The sequence below is a fragment of the Oncorhynchus nerka genome, linkage group LG4 (assembly GCF_034236695.1).
Source record: "Oncorhynchus nerka isolate Pitt River linkage group LG4, Oner_Uvic_2.0, whole genome shotgun sequence".
In the NCBI taxonomy this organism is placed as follows: Eukaryota; Metazoa; Chordata; class Actinopteri; order Salmoniformes; family Salmonidae; genus Oncorhynchus; species Oncorhynchus nerka.
Window position 1 is genome coordinate 25,686,752 of NC_088399.1, and position 23,298 is coordinate 25,710,049.

The 23,298-nt window shown below is 44.4% G+C and overlaps 1 protein-coding gene and 1 pseudogene across 1 annotated transcript; one reads left to right on the forward strand and one right to left on the reverse strand.

Annotated features, from left to right (window-relative positions):
- Positions 1 to 3,566: 3,566 nt before the first annotated feature.
- LOC115124688 (acetyl-coenzyme A thioesterase) lies at positions 3,567 to 17,185 on the forward strand. Its single transcript, XM_029654128.2, has 12 exons — positions 3,567 to 8,223; positions 9,003 to 9,072; positions 9,148 to 9,208; positions 9,318 to 9,561; positions 11,993 to 12,170; positions 12,335 to 12,454; positions 12,554 to 12,824; positions 13,272 to 13,355; positions 13,489 to 13,622; positions 13,702 to 13,830; positions 13,944 to 14,070; positions 16,748 to 17,185. The coding sequence occupies exons 1-12, from the start codon at positions 7,896 to 7,898 to the stop codon at positions 16,886 to 16,888; spliced, it is 1,887 nt and encodes a 628-aa protein (XP_029509988.1). The 5' UTR covers positions 3,567 to 7,895; the 3' UTR covers positions 16,889 to 17,185.
- A 134-nt stretch (positions 17,186 to 17,319) lies between these two features.
- On the reverse strand, positions 17,320 to 22,291 carry LOC115124689 (zinc finger CCHC domain-containing protein 9-like; annotated as a pseudogene).
- Between the last annotated feature and the right edge of the window lie 1,007 nt (positions 22,292 to 23,298).

A 23,298-nucleotide genomic window follows, 5' to 3' on the forward strand; every position in this document is an offset into this window, starting at 1 on the left:
GAGAATGGGGTACAGGAAGAGATGAGGATGAGAGAGATGGGGTAAAGGAGGAGATGAGGATGAGAGATTGCGGTACAGGAGATGAGGATGAGAGATGGGGTACAGGAAGAGATGAGGATGAGAGAGATGGGGTAAAGGAGGAGATGAGGATGAGAGAGTTGGGGTAGAGGAGGAGATGAGGATGAGAATGGGGGGGAACAGAAGAAGATACAGGAGGAGATGAGAGAGAGGGTACAGGAGGAGATGAGGGAGATGAGAGTTGGGGTACAGGATGAGAGAGTTGGGATGGGGACATTAGGGAGACGAAGAAGATGGGGATGAGAGAGATGGGGTACAGGAGGAGATGAGGATGAGAGAATTGGGGTACAGGAGGAGATGAGGATGAGAGAATTGGGTTACAGGAGGAGATGAGGATGAGATAATTGGGGTACAGGAGGAAATGAGGATAAGAGAGATGGGGTACAGGAGGAGATGAGGCTGAGAGAGATGGGGTACAGGAATTAGGGATGGGGTACAGGAGGAGATGGATGAGAGATGGGGTACAGGAGGAGATGAGGATGAGATGGGGCACAGGATAATATGAGCGAGATATGAGAGAGTTGGGGTACAGGAGGAGATGAGATGAGAATTGGGGTACAGGAGGACATTAGGGAGACGATGAGAGAGATGGGGTACAGGAGAAGATGAGGATGAGATGGGGTACAGGAGGAGATGAGGATGAGATGGGGTACAGGAGGAGATGAGGATGAGAGAGATGGTGTACAAGAGGAGATGAGGGAGATATGAGAGAGATGGGGTAAAGAAGAAGATATGAGAGAGATGGGCTACAGAAGAAGATATGAGAGATATGGGCTACAGAAGAAGATTTGAGAGAGATGGGCTACAGAAGAAGATATGAGAGATATGGGCTACAGAAGAAGATTTGAGAGAGATGGGGTACAGGAGGAGATGAGGGAGACAAGAGAGAGATGGGGTACAGAAGAAGATATGAGAGAGATGGGCTACAGAAGAAGATATGAGAGAGATGGGCTACAGAAGAAGATATGAGAGATATGGGCTACAGAAGAAGATATGAGAGAGATGGGCTACAGAAGAAGATATGAGAGAGATGGGCTACAGAAGAAGATATGAGAGAAATGGGCTACAGAAGAAGATATGAGAGATATGGGCTACAGAAGAAGATTTGAGAGAGATGGGCTACAGAAGAAGATTTGAGAGAGATGGGGTACAGGAGGAGATGAGGGAGATAAGAGAGAGATGGGGTACAGAAGAAGATTTGAGAGAGATGGGCTACGGAAGAAGCTATGAGAGAGATGGGCTACAGAAGAAGATATGAGAGAGATGGGCTACAGAAGAAGATATGAGAGAGATGGGCTACGGAAGAAGATATGAGAGAGATGGGCTACAGAAGAAGATATGAGAGAGATGGGCAGAAGAAGATATGAGAGAGATGGGCTACAGAAGAAGATATGAGAGAGATGGGCTACAGAAAAAGATATGAGAGAGATGGGGTACAGAAGAAGATATGAGAGAGATGGGGTACAGAAGAAGATATGAGAGAGATGGGCTACAGAAGAAGATATGAGAGAGATGGGCTACAGAAGAAGATATGAGAGAGATGGGCTACAGAAGAAGATATGAGAGAGATGGGCTACAGAAGAAGATATGAGAGAGATGGGCTACAGAAGAAGATATGAGAGAGATGGGGTACAGAAGAAGATATGAGAGAGATGGGGTACAGAAGAAGATATGAGAGAGATGGGGTACAGAAGAAGATATGAGAGAGATGGGCTGCAGAAGAAGATATGAGAGAGATGGGCTACAGAAGAAGATAAGAGAGAGATGGGCTACAGAAGAAGATATGAGAGAGATGGGCTACAGAAGAAGATATGAGAGAGATGGGCTACAGAAGAAGATATGAGAGAGATGGGCTACAGAAGAAGATATGAGAGAGATGGGCTACAGAAGAAGATATGAGAGAGATGGGCTACAGAAGAAGATATGAGAGAGATGGGCTACAGAAGAAGATATGAGAGAGATGGGCTACAGAAGAAGATATGAGAGAGATGGGGTACAGAAGAAGATATGAGAGAGATGGGCTACAGAAGAAGATATGAGAGAGATGGGCTACAGAAGAAGATTTGAGAGAGATGGGGTACAGGAGGAGATGAGGGAGATAAGAGAGAGATGGGGTACAGAAGAAGATATGAGAGAGATGGGCTACGGAAGAAGCTATGAGAGAGATGGGCTACGGAAGAAGATATGAGAGAGATGGGCTACAGAAGAAGATATGAGAGAGATGGGCTACAGAAGAAGATATGAGAGAGATGGGCTACAGAAGAAGATATGAGAGAGATGGGCTACAGAAAAGATATGAGAGAGATGGGGTACAGAAGAAGATATGAGAGAGATGGGCTACAGAAGAAGATATGAGAGAGATGGGCTACAGAAGAAGATATGAGAGAGATGGGCTACAGAAGAAGATATGAGAGAGATGGGCTACAGAAGAAGATATGAGAGAGATGGGCTACAGAAGAAGATATGAGAGAGATGGGCTACAGAAGAAGATATGAGAGAGATGGGCTACAGAAAAAGATATGAGAGAGATGGGGTACAGAAGAAGATATGAGAGAGATGGGGTACAGAAGAAGATATGAGAGAGATGGGGTACAGAAGAAGATATGAGAGAGATGGGCTGCAGAAGAAGATATGAGAGAGATGGGCTACAGAAGAAGATAAGAGAGAGATGGGCTACAGAAGAAGATATGAGAGAGATGGGCTACAGAAGAAGATATGAGAGAGATGGGCTACAGAAGAAGATATGAGAGAGATGGGCTACAGAAGAAGATATGAGAGAGATGGGCTACAGAAGAAGATATGAGAGAGATGGGCTACAGAAGAAGATATGAGAGAGATGGGCTACAGAAGAAGATATGAGAGAGATGGGCTACAGAAGAAGATATGAGAGAGATGGGCTACAGAAGAAGATATGAGAGAGATGGGCTACAGAAGAAGATATGAGAGAGATGGGGTACAGAAGAAGATATGAGAGAGATGGGCTACAGAAGAAGATATGAGAGAGATGGGCTACAGAAGAAGATATGAGAGAGATGGGCTACAGAAGAAGATATGAGAGAGATGGGCTACAGAAGAAGATATGCGACTGTACGGCTGGTAGTTTACTGTACGGCTGGTAGTTTACTGTACGGCTGGTAGTTAACTGAAACGACACTGAACAAAAACATGCAAAAATGTCTAAGATTTTACTGAGTTACAGTTCATAAAATGAAATCAGTCAATTTATAAAAGTGAATTAGGCCCTAATCTATGGATTTCACATGACTGGGAATATGGAAATGCATCTGTTGCTCACATATATGGTGGTCACACTATCTGGTGTGACCACCAATTGCCTCATGCTGCACAATACACTTCGCATAGAGTTAATCAGGCTGTTGATTGTGGTCTGTGGAATGTTACCCCACTCCTCTTCAATGGCTGTGTGAACTTGCTGGATATTGGCAGGAACTGGAACACGCTGTCTTACACGTCGATCCAGAGCATCCCAAATATGCGGAATGGGTGACATGTCTGATGAGTATGCAGGCCATGGAAGAACTGGGACATTTTCATTTCAGCTTCCAGGAATTGCGTACAGATCCTTGCGACATGGGGCCGTGCATTATGATGCGGAAACATCTCTGTGCATTCAAATTGCCATCGATAAAATGCAATTGTGTTCATTGTCCGTAGCCTATGCCAGTTTATGCCTGCCCATACCATAACCCCACAGGCACCATGGGGCACTCTAATCACAACATTGACATCAGCAAACCGCTCGCCCACACGACGCCATACACGCCAAACTACAGTCAGGCCAAGACCCTGGTAAGGACGACGAGCACACAGATGACCTTCCCTGAAACGGTTTCTGTCTGCCATGTGCCCGGTACAGTTGAAACTGGGATTCATCCAAGAAGAGCACACTTCTCCAGCGTGCCAGTAGCCATTGAAGGTGAGCATTTTCCTATGATGCTGAACTAGTCAGGCCAAGACCTTGGTGAGGAGAACGAGCACACAGATGTGCTTCCCTGAGACGGTTTCTGACAGTTTTTGCAGAAATTCTTCAGTTGTGCAAACCCACAGTTTCATCAGATGTCCGGGTGTCTGGACCCAGATGATCCCGCAGGTGAAGAAGCCAGATGGGGAGGTCCTGGGCTGGCGTGGTTACACGTGGTCTGAGGTAGTGAGGCCGGTTGGACGTACTGCTAAATTCTCTAAAACAACATTGGAGGCGGTTTATGGTTCAGAAAGGAACATTCAATTCTCTGGCAACAGCTCTGGTGGACATTTCTGCAGTCAGCATGCCAATTGCACACTCCTTGAGATGTGTTGGGTGACAGAACTGCACTTTTTAGAGTGGCCTTTTTTGTCCGCAGCACAAGGTGCACCTGTGTAATGATCATGCTGTTTAATCAGCTCCTTGATATGCCACACCTGTCAGGTGGATACATTGTCTTGGAAAGGGAGAAATGCTCACTAACACATTTTAGAGAAATAATATTTTTGTTCATATGGCAACGTTCTGGTTTGTTTTAATTCAGCTCATGAAACCTGGGACCAACACTTTACATATTGCATTTATATTTCTGTTCAGTGTAGCTAGCTAGCATGCATGCTTTGTGTATTCTTGTCGCAATATTGCGGTTCTACATTGATGTAGCTAACTAGCTAGATTGTAAACCTTAAAATGTTTGACCAACGTTCAACAATCCTGGAAGTGAGAAGGCAATATCGTTTTTTCTCTCCAAAAAGCGGTCTGCTTTCAAGCTTGTTTGACACCGAAGCGACATCAAGTGATCTGCTGTGTTGAGGGGCAAACAAGTTTTTTTTATAGCAGAGATTTTGGTTGAATGCAGAACTTAAAAGTTAACACAGACATCAGCTTTAGGGAATGGTAATATGATGGCCAACAAAGTATGCAAATGAGATCAGCTGTGCGGGTGATTGTATGTGATTGTTTATTAAGGAGAGATCAGCTGGCGATAACCTGGTAGTCATCGATGGTTGCAATAGGCCCATTCTGTTCAAGGTTTTCAATGTTTCTGAGAAAGTTTAACAAATTAAAAGAGCACTCTCAAAACAAAACACGTTTCTTACCAAGGCTCCGGGATCTCGTTTGCGGAGGGGGAATGAGACAACATCCAATCAGATTTGGAGTTTACACACTGCCCCTTCTGCTATACTGACGGAGTTTCAAGATAATATCCCCAACATGTGGTTTCACTAATATATCTTTCAGGATGAGTGAATTAATTGAATTCCTTCATGTATTCATTTGCCTAGATAATTTAAAAACACAAGAGTTTGTCATTCCACAGCTCATGTTTGTTTTATTGCTATCTTGATCGGGGGCCTGGATGATAGCAAAGAGCACCTTTTGTCTCGCTTGGCACATACTCTATTCAACATCTAGTCCACGTTGTTTCAACGTAATTTCGGTGTAAATGACTTGGAAACAATGTTGATTCAACCAGTGTGTGCCCAGTGCGGTAACCAGCCCACTTCACCCAGTTCCTGATCAAACAGTAGATTGAAGATACACTACATGACTATATCAGCCTCCACTCTTCTGGCAAGGCTTTCCACAAGATGTTGGAACATTGCTAAGCATTAGTGTGGTCGGGCACTGATGTTGAGCGATTAGCCCTGGCTCGCAGTCGGCGTTCCAATTCATCCCAAAGGTGTTCGATGGGGTTGAGGTCAGGGCTCTGTGCAGGCCAGTCAATTTCTTCCATACCAATCTCGACAAACCATTTCTGTATGGACTTGGCTTTGTGCTTGGGGGTATTGTCATACTGAAGTAGGAAAGGGCTTTCCCCCAAACTATTGCCACAAAGTTGCTGTAGCGTTAAGATTTCCCTTCACTGGAACTAACGGGTCTGCCCAAACCATGGAAACCAACCCCAGACCATTATTCCTCCTATGGCAGCGAGCTTTACACCCCTCCAGCCGACGCTTGGCATTGCACATGGTGATCTTAGGCTTGTATGCGGCTGCTCGGTCACTCCCTACGAACAGTTATTGTGCTCATGTTGCTTCCAGAGGCAGTTTGGAACTCGGTAGTGAGTGTTGCAAACGAGGACAGACGCACTTCAGCGGTCCCGTTCTGTGAGCTTATGTGGCCTACCACTAAGCGTTGCTGCTCCTAGACGTTTCCTCTTCAAATTAACAGCACTGACAGTTGACTGAGGCAGCTCTAGCAGGGCAGAAATATGACAAACTGACTTGTTGGAAAGGTGTCATCCTATGACAGCGCCACGTTGAAAGTCACTGAGCTCTTAAGGCCATTCTACACTGTTTAGCTATTGAGATTGCATGGCTGTGTGCTAGATTGTATACACCTGTCAGCAACGGATGTGGCTGAAAAAAAACGAATTAACTCATTTGAAGGGGTGTCCACATACATTTGTGTATATATATAGTGATCTAATCAATGTCCAACTGCAATGTCCAACTGATGGCCCCATGTCCCCTACAAGTTAGAATGACACTCCATATCACATGGTCTCTGCTAATAAATGTATCAAAATTGAATAAAAAAGTCTTTATGAATGAAGAAAGCATCCAATAGATCATCGATTCTTGAAAGCTGGGACAATCTTTTTCCGACAGGGACATTTTTTTATAGTTGAAAAAAATATGTATTTTGTTGCATTATTTGAGCTTAACATTTTAATTTAGGGGTATCTATGAGGGAAAATATTTTGGGGGGATATTCTCAAAATACTGGTGATACTATTCATTTCCATGTCGGCTCTATGCTTGGAAATACCCTTGTCCGGAGCCAAGGAGACCAGTTTCAAACTCTCCCAAAAAGGGTTTAAAATTCTAAAACCTGTCAATAATGGATGCAAACAGAAAAAATGATCATTTGACTTTAAATCATATTTATCTCAAAATGTTGATTCCTAAAAGATGTGTTGGGAGATTTGGTTAACTCCATCAGACTTGCCTATAACCCTAAAGGAATCAGAAATGAGCAGGGTCAGCCATACCATAAGGACCCCTTATTGTATTGCATATTTAAATAATTTAATTTTAGAATGAAATAATCAAGGCATTTAAACACTTGTTGGACAGGAATTGTAAAATTCTGACGGAGTGTCTGACGGAGTTGACATAAATCCAGTTAGTTGCATTTTCTGAGAGAAACGTGGAGGTTGTTCCTTTACATGGTGTGATAGCTGATACTTTGGTCTATCTTCAAGGAGGTCTGCTTGCTAGCTAGCATCCAAAGTTATATGTAAAAAAAAATAGAAAACAGCTGTATGATTTAGTTTTCTCTGTTTCTCCTAAAACTAAATGATAAGGTAGGCTATAATCATCCCTTGTAGTTACTGCAGTCTGCAGATAGATATTATTGGTCTATTCCGGGGTCACGAGTACTATCAGCACACCGGGCTGTCAGAGTCCATCTGTAGTGTGTGCTAGGTATGTGTGTGCGCACGCACGTTTGTGTACCAGCCAAGTTTCAAGAATGTAGAGGATTGTGTGTCATATCATGTGACTGAGTTTGGCTCTGTTTGGTGACCGTTTCCAGTCCAGTTTTCCATCTCTCTTGCCAGACCCCCCAAAGTCGGAGTGTGTCCTCAAATTGAGTGAGAACTATGATTGAAACTCATTGCCACAGTGTGTAACGGTGTGTGTTTACGTCATAGGGCTTAGAGCCGCAGATAAGATTTACCACAGATAAGATTTACAGACGGAGAGAGGGAAGGAGGGAGGGACAGAGTGGTGTTACACTGCCATCTCGCTCACTCGCTCTCACTCAGGGACTCAGATAGGCTGGTATACTGATTTTCTCTGCACTTACTCAGAGAAGCAACAGGGTCATGATGACCCAAAGCCTCCAGAATGGCTTCACTCTGGACAACCACTACCTCCGGGATCTGAAGGGGCCTGTCCCTGTGCCCACTCAATATGCTCCGAGCCTGGGTGTACACCGGGGGTCATGCCCTGTGGAGCCCCATAAGGACCAAGAGATCCAGAAGCATCGGTCTGCTCAGGCTGCTCCTCTCCTGGGCTCATGTCGTGTGCAAACCCCTGCACCTATGGATGTCCAGATGTGCCAGTCTATACAGCCATGCCATGCAGATCACCAAGGAGACCTGAGTGCTGGGCAGCTACTCAAATGGATGGACACAATCGCCTGCCTCGCTGGTCAGTATTTAGTGTGTGTGTGTGTGTGCTGGTGCGCGCGCATGTGGCTGTGTGTGTACGTGTGTGTCTTTGTGTCTTTCCATGCAAAGAAGACAGACAAGTAGACCATGTAAAGTTCATGGAAACTTTACACCGCTATTCACATCTGTATATGTATATTTTATATATCAGGTGGAGAGTTTCCTCTGGTGTAAATGCTGAGCAAATGTTAACAATATAGAGACTAGTAACAGTTCAGAGTTCAGGAATAGAAACGGATTAGATGTCAGGGGTAGTGTCTGCCACCTCACACACACCCCCACACACACCACCTCAGTTACGCAAGTAGGGTGTGTGTGACAGAGCTGACCTTCAGTGGCCATTGCTGGACAGACAGGGTAACAGCAGTGCACTGACCCCTCACCTACTAACATTCCCCTGTGTGTGTGTGTGTGTGTGTGTGTGTGTGTGTGTGTGTGTGTGTGTGTGTGTGTGTGTGTGTGTGTGTGTGTGTGTGTGTGTGTGTGTGTGTGTGTGTGTGTGTGTGTGTGTGTGTGTGTGTGTGTGTGTGTGTGTGTGTGTGTGTGTGTGTGTGTGTGTGTGTGTGTGTGTGTGTGTGTGTGTGTGTGTGCGTGCGTGCGTGCACAATAACACATAATAAGAGATTTGTGTTATCCACCATGAGGATGTTAAGGATTGGCATGTAATTGTAGTTCGGGCCACAGTTGGAGAGATGAAACATAAATACTGTAAATATAAAGATTAACAATGTGAGATAATTGTGTGTGTGTGTCCCTTAGCTGAGCGTCATGCTGGGATGGCATGTGTCACACTATCCATGGACGACATCCAGTTTGAGGAGACTGGAAGGTACGCGTCAACCAATCAGTCAATCAATCAATCAAATGCATGTAACGTTTTTAATATTTCTAATGTTGTTTGCAGGGTTGGTCAGGTGATCACCATCAAGTCCAAAGTCAACAGAGCGTTCACCACTAGCATGGAGGTAAGACTACACACACGCACGCACCCGCGCACACACACACACATATGCACGCATGTACAAGTTTTATATATATTTGAATGTATAATATAACAATTGTGTGTGTGTGTAGGTTGGAATCCGTGTGTCAGTGCAGGATGTGAGGGAACATGTGGAGAGGTTGGTATGTGTGGCCTACTCCACCTTTGTTGGAAAGCCAGCGGGACCACAGAAAGTGTTGTTGCGGCCGGTGGAGGATCTGTGTTCTGCAGAGGAGCAGCTGCAGCATTCTCTGGCCTCAGAGAGACGGAGACTTCGCCTTTACAATGAACAGACCTTCAGTACCTTGCTACAAGACTACCACACACTAGCCAACGGTCAGTCTCTCTGTATTTCTCGCTCTCTCTTTCTAGACCTCTCTCTATTTCTCTCTCTCGCTCCTCTCTCACATCTGTGTGTGTGTGTGTGTGTCAGCCTGGGATATTGTGTCCTAATCTGTATCGTTATCTTGACTTAGGTTATCTTGTTCTGAGAGGAACTATAATTGCCCCTTGAACTCATTTTCAATCGGCAAATATAAACAAATAAATACCTTTGTAGCTCAGAAAGAGGAGAGATAGAGTTTGTTTGGTACAGTGCTCTGATGGAAAGGGCTAAGAGTCAGCAAGAGGACAGAGAAAGACATCCACACTCACATACACACCAACACAAAGAGAAGAGCCAACACATATTTTTTTCAGATCCACTGGGCACAAACTGGTTGAATCAACGTTGTTTCAACGTAATTGTTCAATGTGTTGTGACATGGAAACCATGTGGGGGGAAAAAAGTGTTTCTAAAAAAAGTAATCAATGTAAACTGTTGTTAGAGTGAAACTTCAACCACAGCATTATGTCATCATGGAAACCACATTTCAAAATACAAAAACCTTATTATGTTGAATTTGTACTTTTTAAACAATGTAAGATTTTGTAAGTTATATCCACTATCCAGAAAAAAACTATAGGCTGGGCAGCACCTCCTACTGGAAAATGTATCTATCTACAGCTACATGTTGGTCTCACATCCAAGGTATTAACTAAGCCCAGCTGTTAGATCTGTTACCAATGTGCTATCGTGAGAAGGATTGCTGAGAGATCTCCACTTAAAAACTAAATACATTCACTGTTACCATCAAAGTCATTCCAAAGGGTAGGTTTAACAGAGCAAATGAAATGTGACCATACTTTATCAATCATCAATGATGCTATGTCAGCCTATATAGCATTTACAAAGACATCATCGGGAAATGTTTGATTGATCCCAGTAATCAACTAAAAATAGACCATACAATAGACCTGGGGTTTCAAGCTTGATTTAAAATGTAGTGATATTGAATTGTGTTTGGTTGTCAACACAACCATATATCAACATTTGAAGGAGATGCATCTTCTGCTTGGATAGTTCCATCTGTACCACTGACTTAGTCTGGCTAGCCAAGCAGACGTTATATTTGTTGACAACCAAAAATAATTCACTATCACTTTTTAAAATACAATAAATAGTGTGTTAACTTGTTGATAAGTTAACACATGTTATATTAGATTCATGTCTCCAACTCAACCAAACATAACAGTGGCTCAGATGGAACTATCCAAGCAGTAGATATGTCTTTTTAATGTTGATATTTGGTTGCGTTGTCAACCAAACACAATTCAATACTACTTTTGTAATACAGCAAATAGCCTAAAGTTATGTAACATTCAACCTTAAAATGGGTAACAAATGCATGGCCACATTGAGGTTACTATGACTATACATATCTTCATATGTAATCGTATAAGTCATGCAAGTTGAAGATAGCGGGTCTGTGGAGATCTTCACAATTTCTGTAATAATCTGCGCAATATCTCAAACAGCATTGATCACTTGCACCATGATGTATTTTTAATGTAATCTCAACTGGAATCCAGGTAATTTGGTTCTGCTATTAGATGGAGTACAGTGATATCACATTAATCTGTTGAATAAATAAACAAAATATCTGACATTTTATTCCCAATTGAACTTTGCTCTTCTTTGAAATGGTTGAAAATGTAGTGATAACACATAGGAAATTCAATAAACCTTTGGCTGTCTTTTTGAGTGGGTAATCTCATTGATCAACATCTCAACCAAATATTACCAACAGCATACCACCCTGCATACCACTGCTGGCTTGCTTCTGATGCTAAGCAGGGTTGGTCCTGGTCAGTTCCTGGATGGGAGACCAGATTCTTCTGGAAGTGGTTTTGGAGGGCCAGTAGGAGGCACTCTTTCCTCTGGTCTAAAAAAAATATCCCAATACCCCTACACACTGCCCTGTGTAGGGTGCTGTCTTTTGGATGGGACGTTAAATGGGTGTCCTGACTCTCTGAGGTCATTAAAGATCCCATGGCACTTATCGTAAGAGTAGGGGTGTTAACCCCGGTGTCCTGGCTAAATTCCCAATCTGGCCCTCAAACCATCACGGTCACCTAATAATCCCCAGTTTACAATTGGCTCATTCATCCCTGAAACTATTCCCCAGGTCGTTGCTGCAAATGAGAATGTGTTCTCAGTCAACTTACCTGGTAAAATAACGGATAAATAAATTACCCAATTATCCACGTTGAAATGACACAGTGTGCCCAGTGGGTTATCTATGTGTAATGCTCTCTGTCAGAGCCACATGATGAAGCAACGTACATGTCTGTCTGAGGGCTATTGCTGAGTTGGTGATTAGCTGTTCTAGGCGTGTCATTGCATCTCTTTTTAATCCCCATGTCTGTACCTGTTCCTCCCCATCAGGTAACTATTCCTCTCCGGGTGTGTGTAGCAGGAGAGACCCGCTGTCTGCTGTGTCCACAGAGTTCACGCGTGTAGAGAGCATCGAGCTGGTACTGCCTCCACATGCTAATCACCATGGCAACACCTTCGGAGGACAGATCATGGCCTGGATGGAGAATGCAGCCACAGTGGCAGCCAGGTAGACACACACACACACACACACACACACACACACACACACACACACACACACCACACACACACACACACACACACACACACACACACACACACACACACACACACACACACACACACACACACACACAAAACTAACCCTCTCTGTCTCTTCTCTCTCTCCAGTCGTCTGTGTGGCTGCTTCCCCTCTCTGAGGTCTGTAGACATGTTCCGCTTCAGAGGGCCCTCCTCTGTAGGTGACAGACTGGTCTTTAAGGCTGTGGTCAACAACACATTTAACAACAGGTAAAACTTCTAGTCATCTGTCTTACCTTTCAGATAATCGCATCCCATGGAAATGTAATTAGCACAGAATTTAAAATGTGTGTGCGCCTGTGTGTATAGTATCGAGGTAGGTGTCCGAGTGGAGGCCTATAACTGTGAGGAGTGGACCGCGAACAAACCGCGTCACATCAACAGTGCCTTCCTCATCTACCAGCTAGCTAACACACCTGGTGACGTACCTGCCTTCCCCCAAGTCACATACACCACTCAGGACGGGGAGAGAAGATATCTGTCTGCCATTGTCAGGAAGAGAATACGCATGGCTAGAAAGCACATCCTATCCTGTAAGGAGGAGGCTCCCCTCTCTGTCCCCTGGGACAAAAGCAACCAGGTACTACAGCCATGTAATGAACATGACACTACCAGCAACCATTGTTCTAGCCACATTGCTGCCATGCAGTGGTGTAAAGTACTTAAGTAGTACTTTAAAGTATTTGTACTTAAATGCTTTGTTTGTAAAGGATGTTAGAGTGTGCCATCTGGCTATCTGTAAATTACTCTGGTTTGCTTAATATAAGGAATTTGAAATAATTTATACTTTTACTTTTGATACTTACGTATATTTAAAACCAAATACTTTTAGACTTTTACTCAAGTAGTATTTTACTGGGTGACTTTCACTTTTCATTTTCTATTAAGGTATCTTTACTTCTACTCAAGTATGACAATTGAGAACTTTTTCTACCACAGCTGCCATGCCAGATGACAAGTTGTTTGAAGCTGAGATACACTCATTATTTCTCAGCTGACCGTCTCTCTCTCCTATCGCCCCCTGCAGGTGTATCTGGGCTATAACAATGTAGCAGCTCTGACTGTACTGGCTGGGAAACAAGACTGGGAAGCCAGCAGCATCAGTGACAGAGTAAGAAACACACACATGCATGAACGGAGGCATTATATGGCAATTTTGTAAAGGAGATTCTCTGTCCTTTTTGGAGTTGGACACCATTTTGCTTTCACGTTGTCTTTTCTCTGTTGTATGTTTGTGTATCCAGGTCGCTGTGTATGTCCATGAGGAGGTGGAGCTGCTTTGTGTCCAAGTTCAGATGGAGGTCATGACCTCTGCCCTCCATGCCTTCACCTTACTGGCTGACCTCACGCTGCGACCTCTTTGGGATAAACACTACCTGTAAGTATGACCAACACAGAGCTTTATATTCATTAAACTAACTAAACCTTTAACCTCTCACACCCCCTTCTTTCTGTAGGAGCTGTGAGGAGGTGGAGAGGGCGGATGAGGAAGAGACAGTATATCATATTAAATGCCCCCCCATCAATGGAGGCAAGAGCCGTGACTTTGTGTTCCTGCTATCAAAGAGGCAGCCCTGCAAAGACGGGTAAGGTTTCTTTCAGAATAATGTTTGTGTGTGTGTGTGTTCCTGTCTTCTACAGGGGTTATGGGTATGTGTTCATTCTGATTTCTGTAACTATATGTGTGTTTCTTCTACAGTGACCCCTATGTGGTGGCCCTGAGGTCGGTAACTGTGACAACAGTTCCCCCTGTGGAGGGTTTCCTCCGTAGCGAGGCCAAGTGTGCAGGTTTCCTCATCCACAGCCTGGGACTCAACAGCTGCAAGGTGAGGCAGACGCACCAACACACTGACTGCCTACGACACTCCCTTGGACCTCCGTGTAGTCTTGCTTTGTATGATTTTGTTTTGGCTTTCTCATTTGCCTACACTACCTTTTCATCGAGGTCTATTCCCATCTAGTGATGGGAAGTTTGGCTCGTTTTACTGACTTTGATCTTTTTGAGTCGTTCAGTTAAAAGAACAAATCTTTAAACTAATTTTGTTCATTTGATTAAGTAATACCCAGTGCATGCAAGACCCCCTACCGGCGAACGATGAACTGAAACCTTGAGTCATGACTCTACAAGCCTCTCAGAGTCACATCTCATTCACCAAAAAAGGCTTATTGGCGCTGTCATTTGTGACAGCCTTGCAAAATTGTGATTTAAACTATGTACATGTGATTGCTAGTCATACATATACGATTATTCCTTGATTCCTTTGAAACGAGGTCTAGTTGTGGCCACAACAGGACTAGATTGTGAATGATTCTTGGTGTCATGCAACTGCTTGACTGCTGTGAGGGTGATAAGCACAATATAATTTGCGAACTGCAGAAGCCCCTCCCCAACCATTAATTCTCGAGTTCGAGTTTGTTGAGCAGAGGCAAATTACTATAATGAACGTGTCACTCAGAAAAACGAATCGGGACTCTCGAGTCAGTAAAAAGAGTTGTTGAAAAATAACAAATTGTTGGCGAACTGCACATCACTAACACGCACGCACACACGGCAGAGGCCATTAACTCCTACAGTCCCACCCCTGACACACGGCAGAGGCCATTAACTCCTACAGTCCCACCCCTGACACACGGCACAGTCCATTAACTCCTACAGTCCCACCCCTGACACACGCCAGAGGACATGAACTCCTACAGTCCCACCCCTGACACACGGCAGAGGCCATTAACTCATACAGTCCCACCCCTGACACACCGCACAGTCCATTAACTCCTACAGTCCCACCCCTGACACACCGCACAGTCCATTAACTCCTACAGTCCCACCCCTGACACACGGCACAGTCCATTAACTCCTACAGTCCCACCCCTGACACACGGCAGAGGCCATTAACTCCTACAGTCCCACCCCTGACACACGGCAGAGTCCATTAACTCCTACAGTCCCACCCCTGACACACCGCACAGTCCATTAACTCCTACAGTCCCACCCCTGACACACGGCAGAGGCCATTAACTCCTACAGTCCCACCCCTGACACACGGCAGAGGCCATTAACTCCTACAGTCCCACCCCTGACACACGGCAGAGGCCATTAACTCCTACAGTCCCACCCCTGACACACGGCAGAGGCCATTAACTCCTACAGTCCCACCCCTGACACACGGCACAGTCCATTAACTCCTACAGTCCCACCCCTGACACACCGCACAGTCCATTAACTCCTACAGTCCCACCCCTGACACACCGCACAGTCCATTAACTCCTACAGTCCCACCCCTGACACACGGCAGAGTCCATTAACTCCTACAGTCCCACCCCTGACACACCGCACAGTCCATTAACTCCTACAGTCCCACCCCTGACACACGGCAGAGTCCATTAACTCCTACAGTCCCACCCCTGACACTTGGCACTCCGGCACTGCTTGCCATGCGGTAGTAGAGAGAACAGTCTATGACTAGGGTGGCTGGGGTCTTTGACCATTTTTACCCTCTGTAGTGCCTTGCGGTCGGAGGCCGAGCAATAGCCGTACCAGGCAGTGATGCAACCAGTCAGCATGCTCTCGATGTTGCAACTGTAGAACCTTTGAGGAACTGAGGACTCATGCCAAATCTTTTTAGTTTCCTGATGGGGAATAGGCTTTGTCGTGCCCTCTTCACAACTGTCTTGGTGTGTTTGGACCATTCTAGTTTGTTGGTGATGTGGATACCGAGGAACTTGAAGCTCTCAACCTGCTCCACTACAGCCCCGTCGATGAGAATGGGGGCGTGCTCGGTCTTCCTTTTCCTGTAGTCTCTCCTGTATCTCCTTAGTCTTGGTTACGTTGAGGGATAGGTTGTTATTCTGGCACCACCCGGCCAGGTCTCTGACCTCCTCTCTATAGGCTGTCTCGTTATTGTCGGTGATCAGGCCTACCACTGTTGTGTCGTCTGCAAACTTAATGGTGTTGGAGTCGTGCCTGGCCATGCAGTTGTGGGTGAACAGGGAGTACAGGAGGGGTCTGAGCACGTACCCCTGGGGAGCTCTAGTGTTGAGGATCAGCGTGGCAGATGTGTTGCTACCTACCCTCACCACCTAGTGTCTATAATACTGCAATAAGCTCACATAGTTGTCACTCACTAGTAGGATCTTCACTTCCCACAGTGCAAACCATCTGGACTTATAAATGCTTATAAATTTTTTTTGTCTGTTTTTTTTCTTTGGCGGATCTTATTTTTTTAAATGGACATTTGTCAATAAAATTCATGAATGCAACTGTTTATTTCAAATTGGGTTATACTTGTAGCCCTAGTTTCCTGAAAAGAAAATGGTGAAACAATTCATTGTGAGGCTAAATATAAAGTCATGCAGATAAATGAAAGTCATTTAAATGAAATTTTTTATAGGGTTAATAAGCACAGTATAATAACTTGTTAGCTTTCATAACGTCTTCAGTAGCCCTCCATAGACCTCACTATTCATCAAATGTGTTAACACCAGGTGTCTTATTTTGTGTTCCAGGTGTGTTACTACAACCAGGTGACGTCAGGTGTTTTGCCGTATGTAGCAGGTAACCTGGCAGGCTGGTCCAAGTCTATGGAGGAGACGGCTAGCGCATGTACCACCTTCCTGGAGAGAGACCTCATCACTACCCTCTACTGACTCACACACTAAGCATCAGTCTATGATGGTGAACTGACACAGCAGCACAGATTCTAACAGTACAGAACTGTCCATGGCTGCTAATACAGGTGTTACATTTACAGTTACCCAAAATGTATTTGTGACGTTTCTGTAACAATTCAGAGCAAATTTAGCTCATGTATGTGGTGTAGGTCTTATTTAATTATTTTTTCTATAAATATTTCAGATGTTGATGCGAGTAATGTACAGTGACATAATGATACTCATAATGACAAAACCTATTCTGTAAATAACAAATAAAAGCTAAATGTTTTACCTTAGATTTTTCTCTTTGACAGCTGGGGATGGAAGAGATAGAATACATCACTATAATACATCACTAAACAGGAAACCTATAACAAAGAGGGCTACCAGACAAACACATCTTTAGATACAGGAGAGGATAGAGGGACTGTTTAACTCCTCCTTTATTAAAAGGAAATTCATCATATACAAAATCAATTCATAATATCAGTTGAACTTATCATATCATTCACATAGATCCAACACACCTCTCCTTCTCCTGTGACATCAGACCATGGCACTACTTGGGCTGCTCAAGAACGTTTTGGGGAAATGTGTCGTTCAGTACAAGCCATTACTGAACATGGCAAATGTTTAATTGAACTGAACACACCCTTGTTAGCTGGTGTACAGCACACCACAGTCTCCAGTCTAATATAGTCTAGTCCCTCCATATGAATCACATACATTCCAAAAACGGTGTCCACGGTGTGAGAACACAGACCTCTTTCAAGAGAAGCTATCCATTTCCACTGACTATGGATCTGTGGATGTTGTTTTTTTAATGCTCTGAGCAAGAACAGTGACCTTCATGGATTTAGTCCTGGGATGTGCAGTCTGCTCTGTGCTAGTCAGTCCTGTCCAATCTGGTGAGTCCTTTGGGTTGATTGGCAGGTCAGAAGATCACTACCTTGGCCTGTTTGGGAGGGAGTTTCTTCACAGGCACGTGCACTTCCTCATGGTCAGTACTCATGTTATTGAACAGCCAGCCCAAGGTCACTTGCTTAGCTACAGGGGTATTGGACAAACACACATCAGTCAAGTAACATCTTGGAGTGCATTAAGGACAGAAACTGTACAGAACTTTCAGATAGAAATAGATTAAATAGAACAGACAAGAAGGACATACAGATAGAAATATATTGTATAGAACTGACAAGAGAGGGATATTCAGAGAGAAATATATTGTATGTAGAATAGGTTACTAACATGCAGCCTGGTGCTCAGGACAATCCTTCTGGATGTGTTCTACTGAACCACACACAAGACAATATCCTTCTACATATAAGGAGAAGAGACAATGTTATGGATTGTCTGTTTGATGTATTTGCATAGTTTAGTACTATGAGAGTGTGTGTGTGTGTGTGAATACTGCACCTGCGGTGTAGTCCTTTGGGGTTGTCTGGGCAGGACCTGGACATGTAATCAGTCTTACCACAGATGAAACTCTTGGCATATGGGCATTCACCTGAGAGAGGGAGATCACAAATGAGTCAGGAGCTGCAACAAAACAGCACACGATTCTACCATTCGTCTCAGACAACACACGCACTCACACATAGGTACAACAAACAACACACTGCTGGATACACACTCTCTCCCTCTTATATCGCTCCCTTCCTAAGCCCCCCCTTCTCTCTTTTTCCTTCTCATACGATAGTGCAACAGCTTATTGAGGCACACATCCAGTGCTGGGTCTATTTTAGCGAGGTAGCTTTTGATCTCGTGTTCAGTGGATCCACAGCGGTAGCAGATGTCCCTTCCCATCTCCTGTCTCTGTCCGCCTCCGGACAGTCAGCCAATCCATAGCCAGGATTCCTACAGTTAAAACACAGCTGGAGAGGGGCAGACAGAGAGACAGACAGAGGGAGAGAGAGAAGAATGAAGAGATAGGAGAGGTTGTGTGTCACTATGTCCTATAGTCCAATGTAGTGAATTATTGGGGTAGCCCCGACTGGGACTCGAACCTGCTGTTTAGATTTTGTTTTTTACCCCACGCTACAGATGGCTAAATCGGTCCGCTAATACAGGACTAGTAAAGGCCCAGTGCCATACTTTTGTGAAATAATAATATTTTTCTTATAATATAATATTTTTCTTAAAGTTGCACCTAGCAACCAAGAAAGGTGGATTGGAGATGTTTGATGTGAGTCTAGAAGGAGAGTTTACAGTCTAACCAGACACCTAGGTATTTGTAGTTGTCCACATATTCTAAGTCAGAACCGTTCAGAGTAGTGATGCTGGACGGGCGGGCGGGCAGGTGCAGGCAGCCATCCGTTGAAGAGCATGCATTTAGTTTTACTTGTATTTAAGAGCAGTTGGAGGCCACGGAAGGAGAGTTGTATGGCATTGAAGCTCGTCTGGAAGGTTGTTAACACAGTGTCCAAAGAAGGGCCATAAGTATACAGAATGGTGTCGTCTGCGTAGAGGTGGATCAGAGACTCACCAGCAGCAAGAGCGACATCATTGATGTATACAGTCGGCCCAAGAATTGAACCCTGTGGCACCCCCATAGAGACTGCCAGAGGCCCGGACAACAGGCCCTCCGACTTGACACACTGAACTCTATCAGAGAAGTAGTTGGTGAACCAGGCGAGGCAATCATTTGAGAAACCAAGGCTATCGAGTCTGCCGATGAGGATGTGGTGATTGACAGAGTCGAAAGCCTTGGCCAGGTCAATGAATACGGCTGCACAGTATTGTCTCTTATCGATGGCGGTAATGATATAATTTAGGACCTTGAGCGTGGCTGTGGTGCACCCATGACCAACTCTGAAACCTGATTGCATAGCGGAGAAGGTGCGGTGGGATTCGAAATGGTCGGTAATCTGTTTGTTGACTTGGCTTTCGAAGACCTTAGAAAGGCAGGGCAGGATAGAGATAGGTCTGTAGCAGTTTGGATGTAGAGTGTCCCACCCCTTTGAAGAGGGGGATGACCACAGCTGCTTTCCAATCTCTGGGAATCTCAGACAAAATGAAAGAGAGGTTTAACAGGCTAGTAATAGGGGTTGCAACAATTTTGGCAGATACTTTTAGAAAGAAAGGGTCCAGATTGTCTAGCCCGGCTGATTTGTAGCGGTCCAGATTTTGCAGCTCTTTCAGAACATCAGCTGACTGTATTTGGGAGAAGGAGAAATGGGGAAGGCTTGGGCGAGTTGCTGTGGGGAGTACAGTGCAGTTGGCCGGGGTAGGGGTAGCCAGGTGGAAAGCATGGCCAGCGTAGAAAAATGCTTATTGAAATTCTCAATTATAGTGGATTTATCGGTGGTAACAGAGTTTCCTATCCTCAGTGCAGTGGGCATCTGGGAGGAGGTGTTCTTATTCTCCCTGGACTTTACAGTGTCCCATAACTTTTTTGAGTTTCTGTTGCAGGAAGCAAATATCTGCTTGAAAAAGCTAGCCTTTGTGTATATTGGTTTCTAGCTTTCCTGAAAAGTTTCATATCACGGGGGCTGTTCGATGCTAATGCAGAACGCCATAGGATGTTTTTGTGTTGCTTAAGGGCAGTCAGGTCTGGAGAGAACCAAGGGCTATATCTGTTTCTAGTTCTACATTTCTTGAATGGGGCATGCTTATTTAAGATGGTGAGGAAGGCATTTTTTTAAATAACCAGGCATCCTCTACTGACGGGGTGAGGTCAATATCCTTCCAGGATACCCGGGCCAGGTCGATTAGAAAGGCCTGATGGAGCGCTTGACAGTGATAAGTGGAGGTCGCTTGACCGCTGACCCATTACGGATGCAGGCAATGAGGCAGTGATTGCTGAGATCTTGGTTGAAAACAGTAGAGGTGTATTTGGAGGGCAAGTTGGTTAGGATGATATCTATGAGGGTGCCCGTGTTAATGGGCGGCAGGGTAGCCTAGTGGTTAGAGCATTGGACTAGTTACCGAAAGGTTGCAAGTTCAAATCCCCGAGCTGACAAGGTACAAAATCTGTCGTTCTGCCCCTGAACAGGCAGTTAACCCACTGTTCCTAGGCCGTCAATGAAAATAAGAATTTGTTCTTAACTGACTTGCCTAGTAAAATAAAGGTAGAATAAAAATAAAAAATTGCTTTGGGGTGGTACCTGGTAGGTTCATTGATAATTTGTGTGAGATTGAGGGCATCAAGCTTAGATTGTAGGATGGCTGGGGTGTTAAGCATGTTCCAGTTTAGGTCGCCTAGCAGCACGACCTCTGTTCAGATATGGTGTCCAGAGCACAGCTGGGGGCAGAGGGTGGTCTATAGCAGGCGGCAACGGTGAGAGACGTGTTTTTAGAGAGGTGGATTTTTAAAAGTAGAAGTTCAAATTTTTGGGGTACAGACCTGGATAGTAGGACAGGCAACTCTGCAGGCTATCGCTGCAGCAGATTGCAATACCGCCCCCTTTGGCAGTTCTATCTTGTCTGAAAATGTTGTAGTTAGGGATGGAGATTTTAGAGTTTTTGGTGGTCTTCCTAAGCCAGGATTCAGACACGGCTAGAACATCCGGGTTGGCAGAGTGTGCTAAAGCAGTGAATAAAACAAACTAAGGGAGGAGGCTTCTAATGTTAACATGCATGAAACCAAGGCTATTACGGTTACAGAAGTCATTAAAAGAGAGTTCCTGGGGAATAGGAGTTAGGCACTGCAGGGCCTGGATTCACCTCTATATCACCAGAGGAACAGAGGAGGAGTAGGATAAGGGTATGGCTAAAAGCTATGAGAATTGGTCGTTTAGAACATCCGGAACAGAGAGTAAAAGGAGGTTTCTGGGGGCGATAAAATAGCTTCAAGGTATAATGTACTGACAAAGATATGGTAGGATGTGAATACAGTGGAGGTAAACCTAGGCATTGGGTGATGATGAGAGAGATATTGTCTCTAGAAACATCCTTGAAACCAGGTGATGTCATTGCATGTGTGGTTGGATAAGGTATAATGAGCAGGGATAGACACTAACCAGAACAGCAATGGACAAGGCATATTGACATTAAGGACATTAAGGAGAGGCATGCTTAGCCGAGTGATCATAAGGGTCCAGTGAGTAGTGAGGTTGGTTGGGGTCACGGCGATTCAGACAGCTAGCCGGGCCATGGGTAGCAAGCTAGCAGAGGATGGAGGTCTTTTTTTTAGCCACCTCGTGCGTTTCCATCGGTAGATTAGTGGCGTTCCGTGTGGGAGAGGGGATCAATCCAATGGGGAAAATAGATATAGTTATAGTGACCCAAGAAAATTGTCCGATAGACCTATTCAGATAGCAGCCGATAAGACAACTAACGATTAGCGGGCCATGGATGGGCGTTCAGGTAACGTCGCGACGGAGGGGCCAGTTGGCTAACTCCCTCGGGCGGATAATGTCGGTAGTCCAGTTGTGAAGGCCCGGTGGGGCTCCGCATCGGCAGTGAAACGGGTCCGGATAGGTGATTGTAGCCCAGGAGTGGCTGATGGAACTCCTCAGCTGGCTCGCTCCGGGATAATTGATGTTTGCTCCGGGACCGACGTAAGTAATAGTCACTCGGATAGCAGCTAGCTAGCTGCAAGATCCAGGTGTAAATGTCCAGAGCTTGCGGTTGAAATCCGGGGATATGGGGAGAAAATAGGTCCGGTATGCTCTGGTCTGAGTCGCGTTGTACAAAAACTGCCGTTAGCTTCTCGAGCTAAAGGATAGCTGATGACCACCAACCGTGGTTAGCTGAATACTAACGTTAGCCAGTAAACTGGCTAGCTTCTGGCTAGCTTCTAACACTTCAGATTTGAGGTGAATAATACTTTCTTTTTTTTTTTAATTGGTGAGGCGGGTTGCAGGAGAGTGTTTTGAAGTTGAGATTTTTAGAAAAAATATATATAAAAAGATATGCGAGGAAAATATGTAAATATATATATACACAGGACACGACAAGACGAGGACAAAGGAAGTCTGACTGCTATGCCATCAGTGATTTATGATTTTTTTTTGGAGCAGAATGTATTTCACAGCAATCCAGTAACAGATACATTTAGTTAAATAATGTGATCAGAATAAATGTAGCTTGAATAAACTATTGCTGCGTTCATTTGCTAGTCGGAACAAGGAAACTGAAATTTCCGACTTGCTAACAGCTTGAACGCAGTACGTGTATACGGTAGTCTAAAGTACTTAAGTAAAAATGATTTAAAGTACTACTGAAGTAGTTTTTTGCGTATTTGTACTTTATTATTTACTCCACTACATTTCTAAAGAAAATATGTACTTTTAACCCCAATACATTTTCCCTGACACCAAAAAGTCCTTATTATTTAGTATGCTCATGCAGCACAGCAATATGGTCCGATTCTTGCACCTATCAATAATTATCTTTGTATTTTTTATTTAATATTATTTAACCTCAATATAACAAGTTGTCTCACTGCTTACTACTTACTG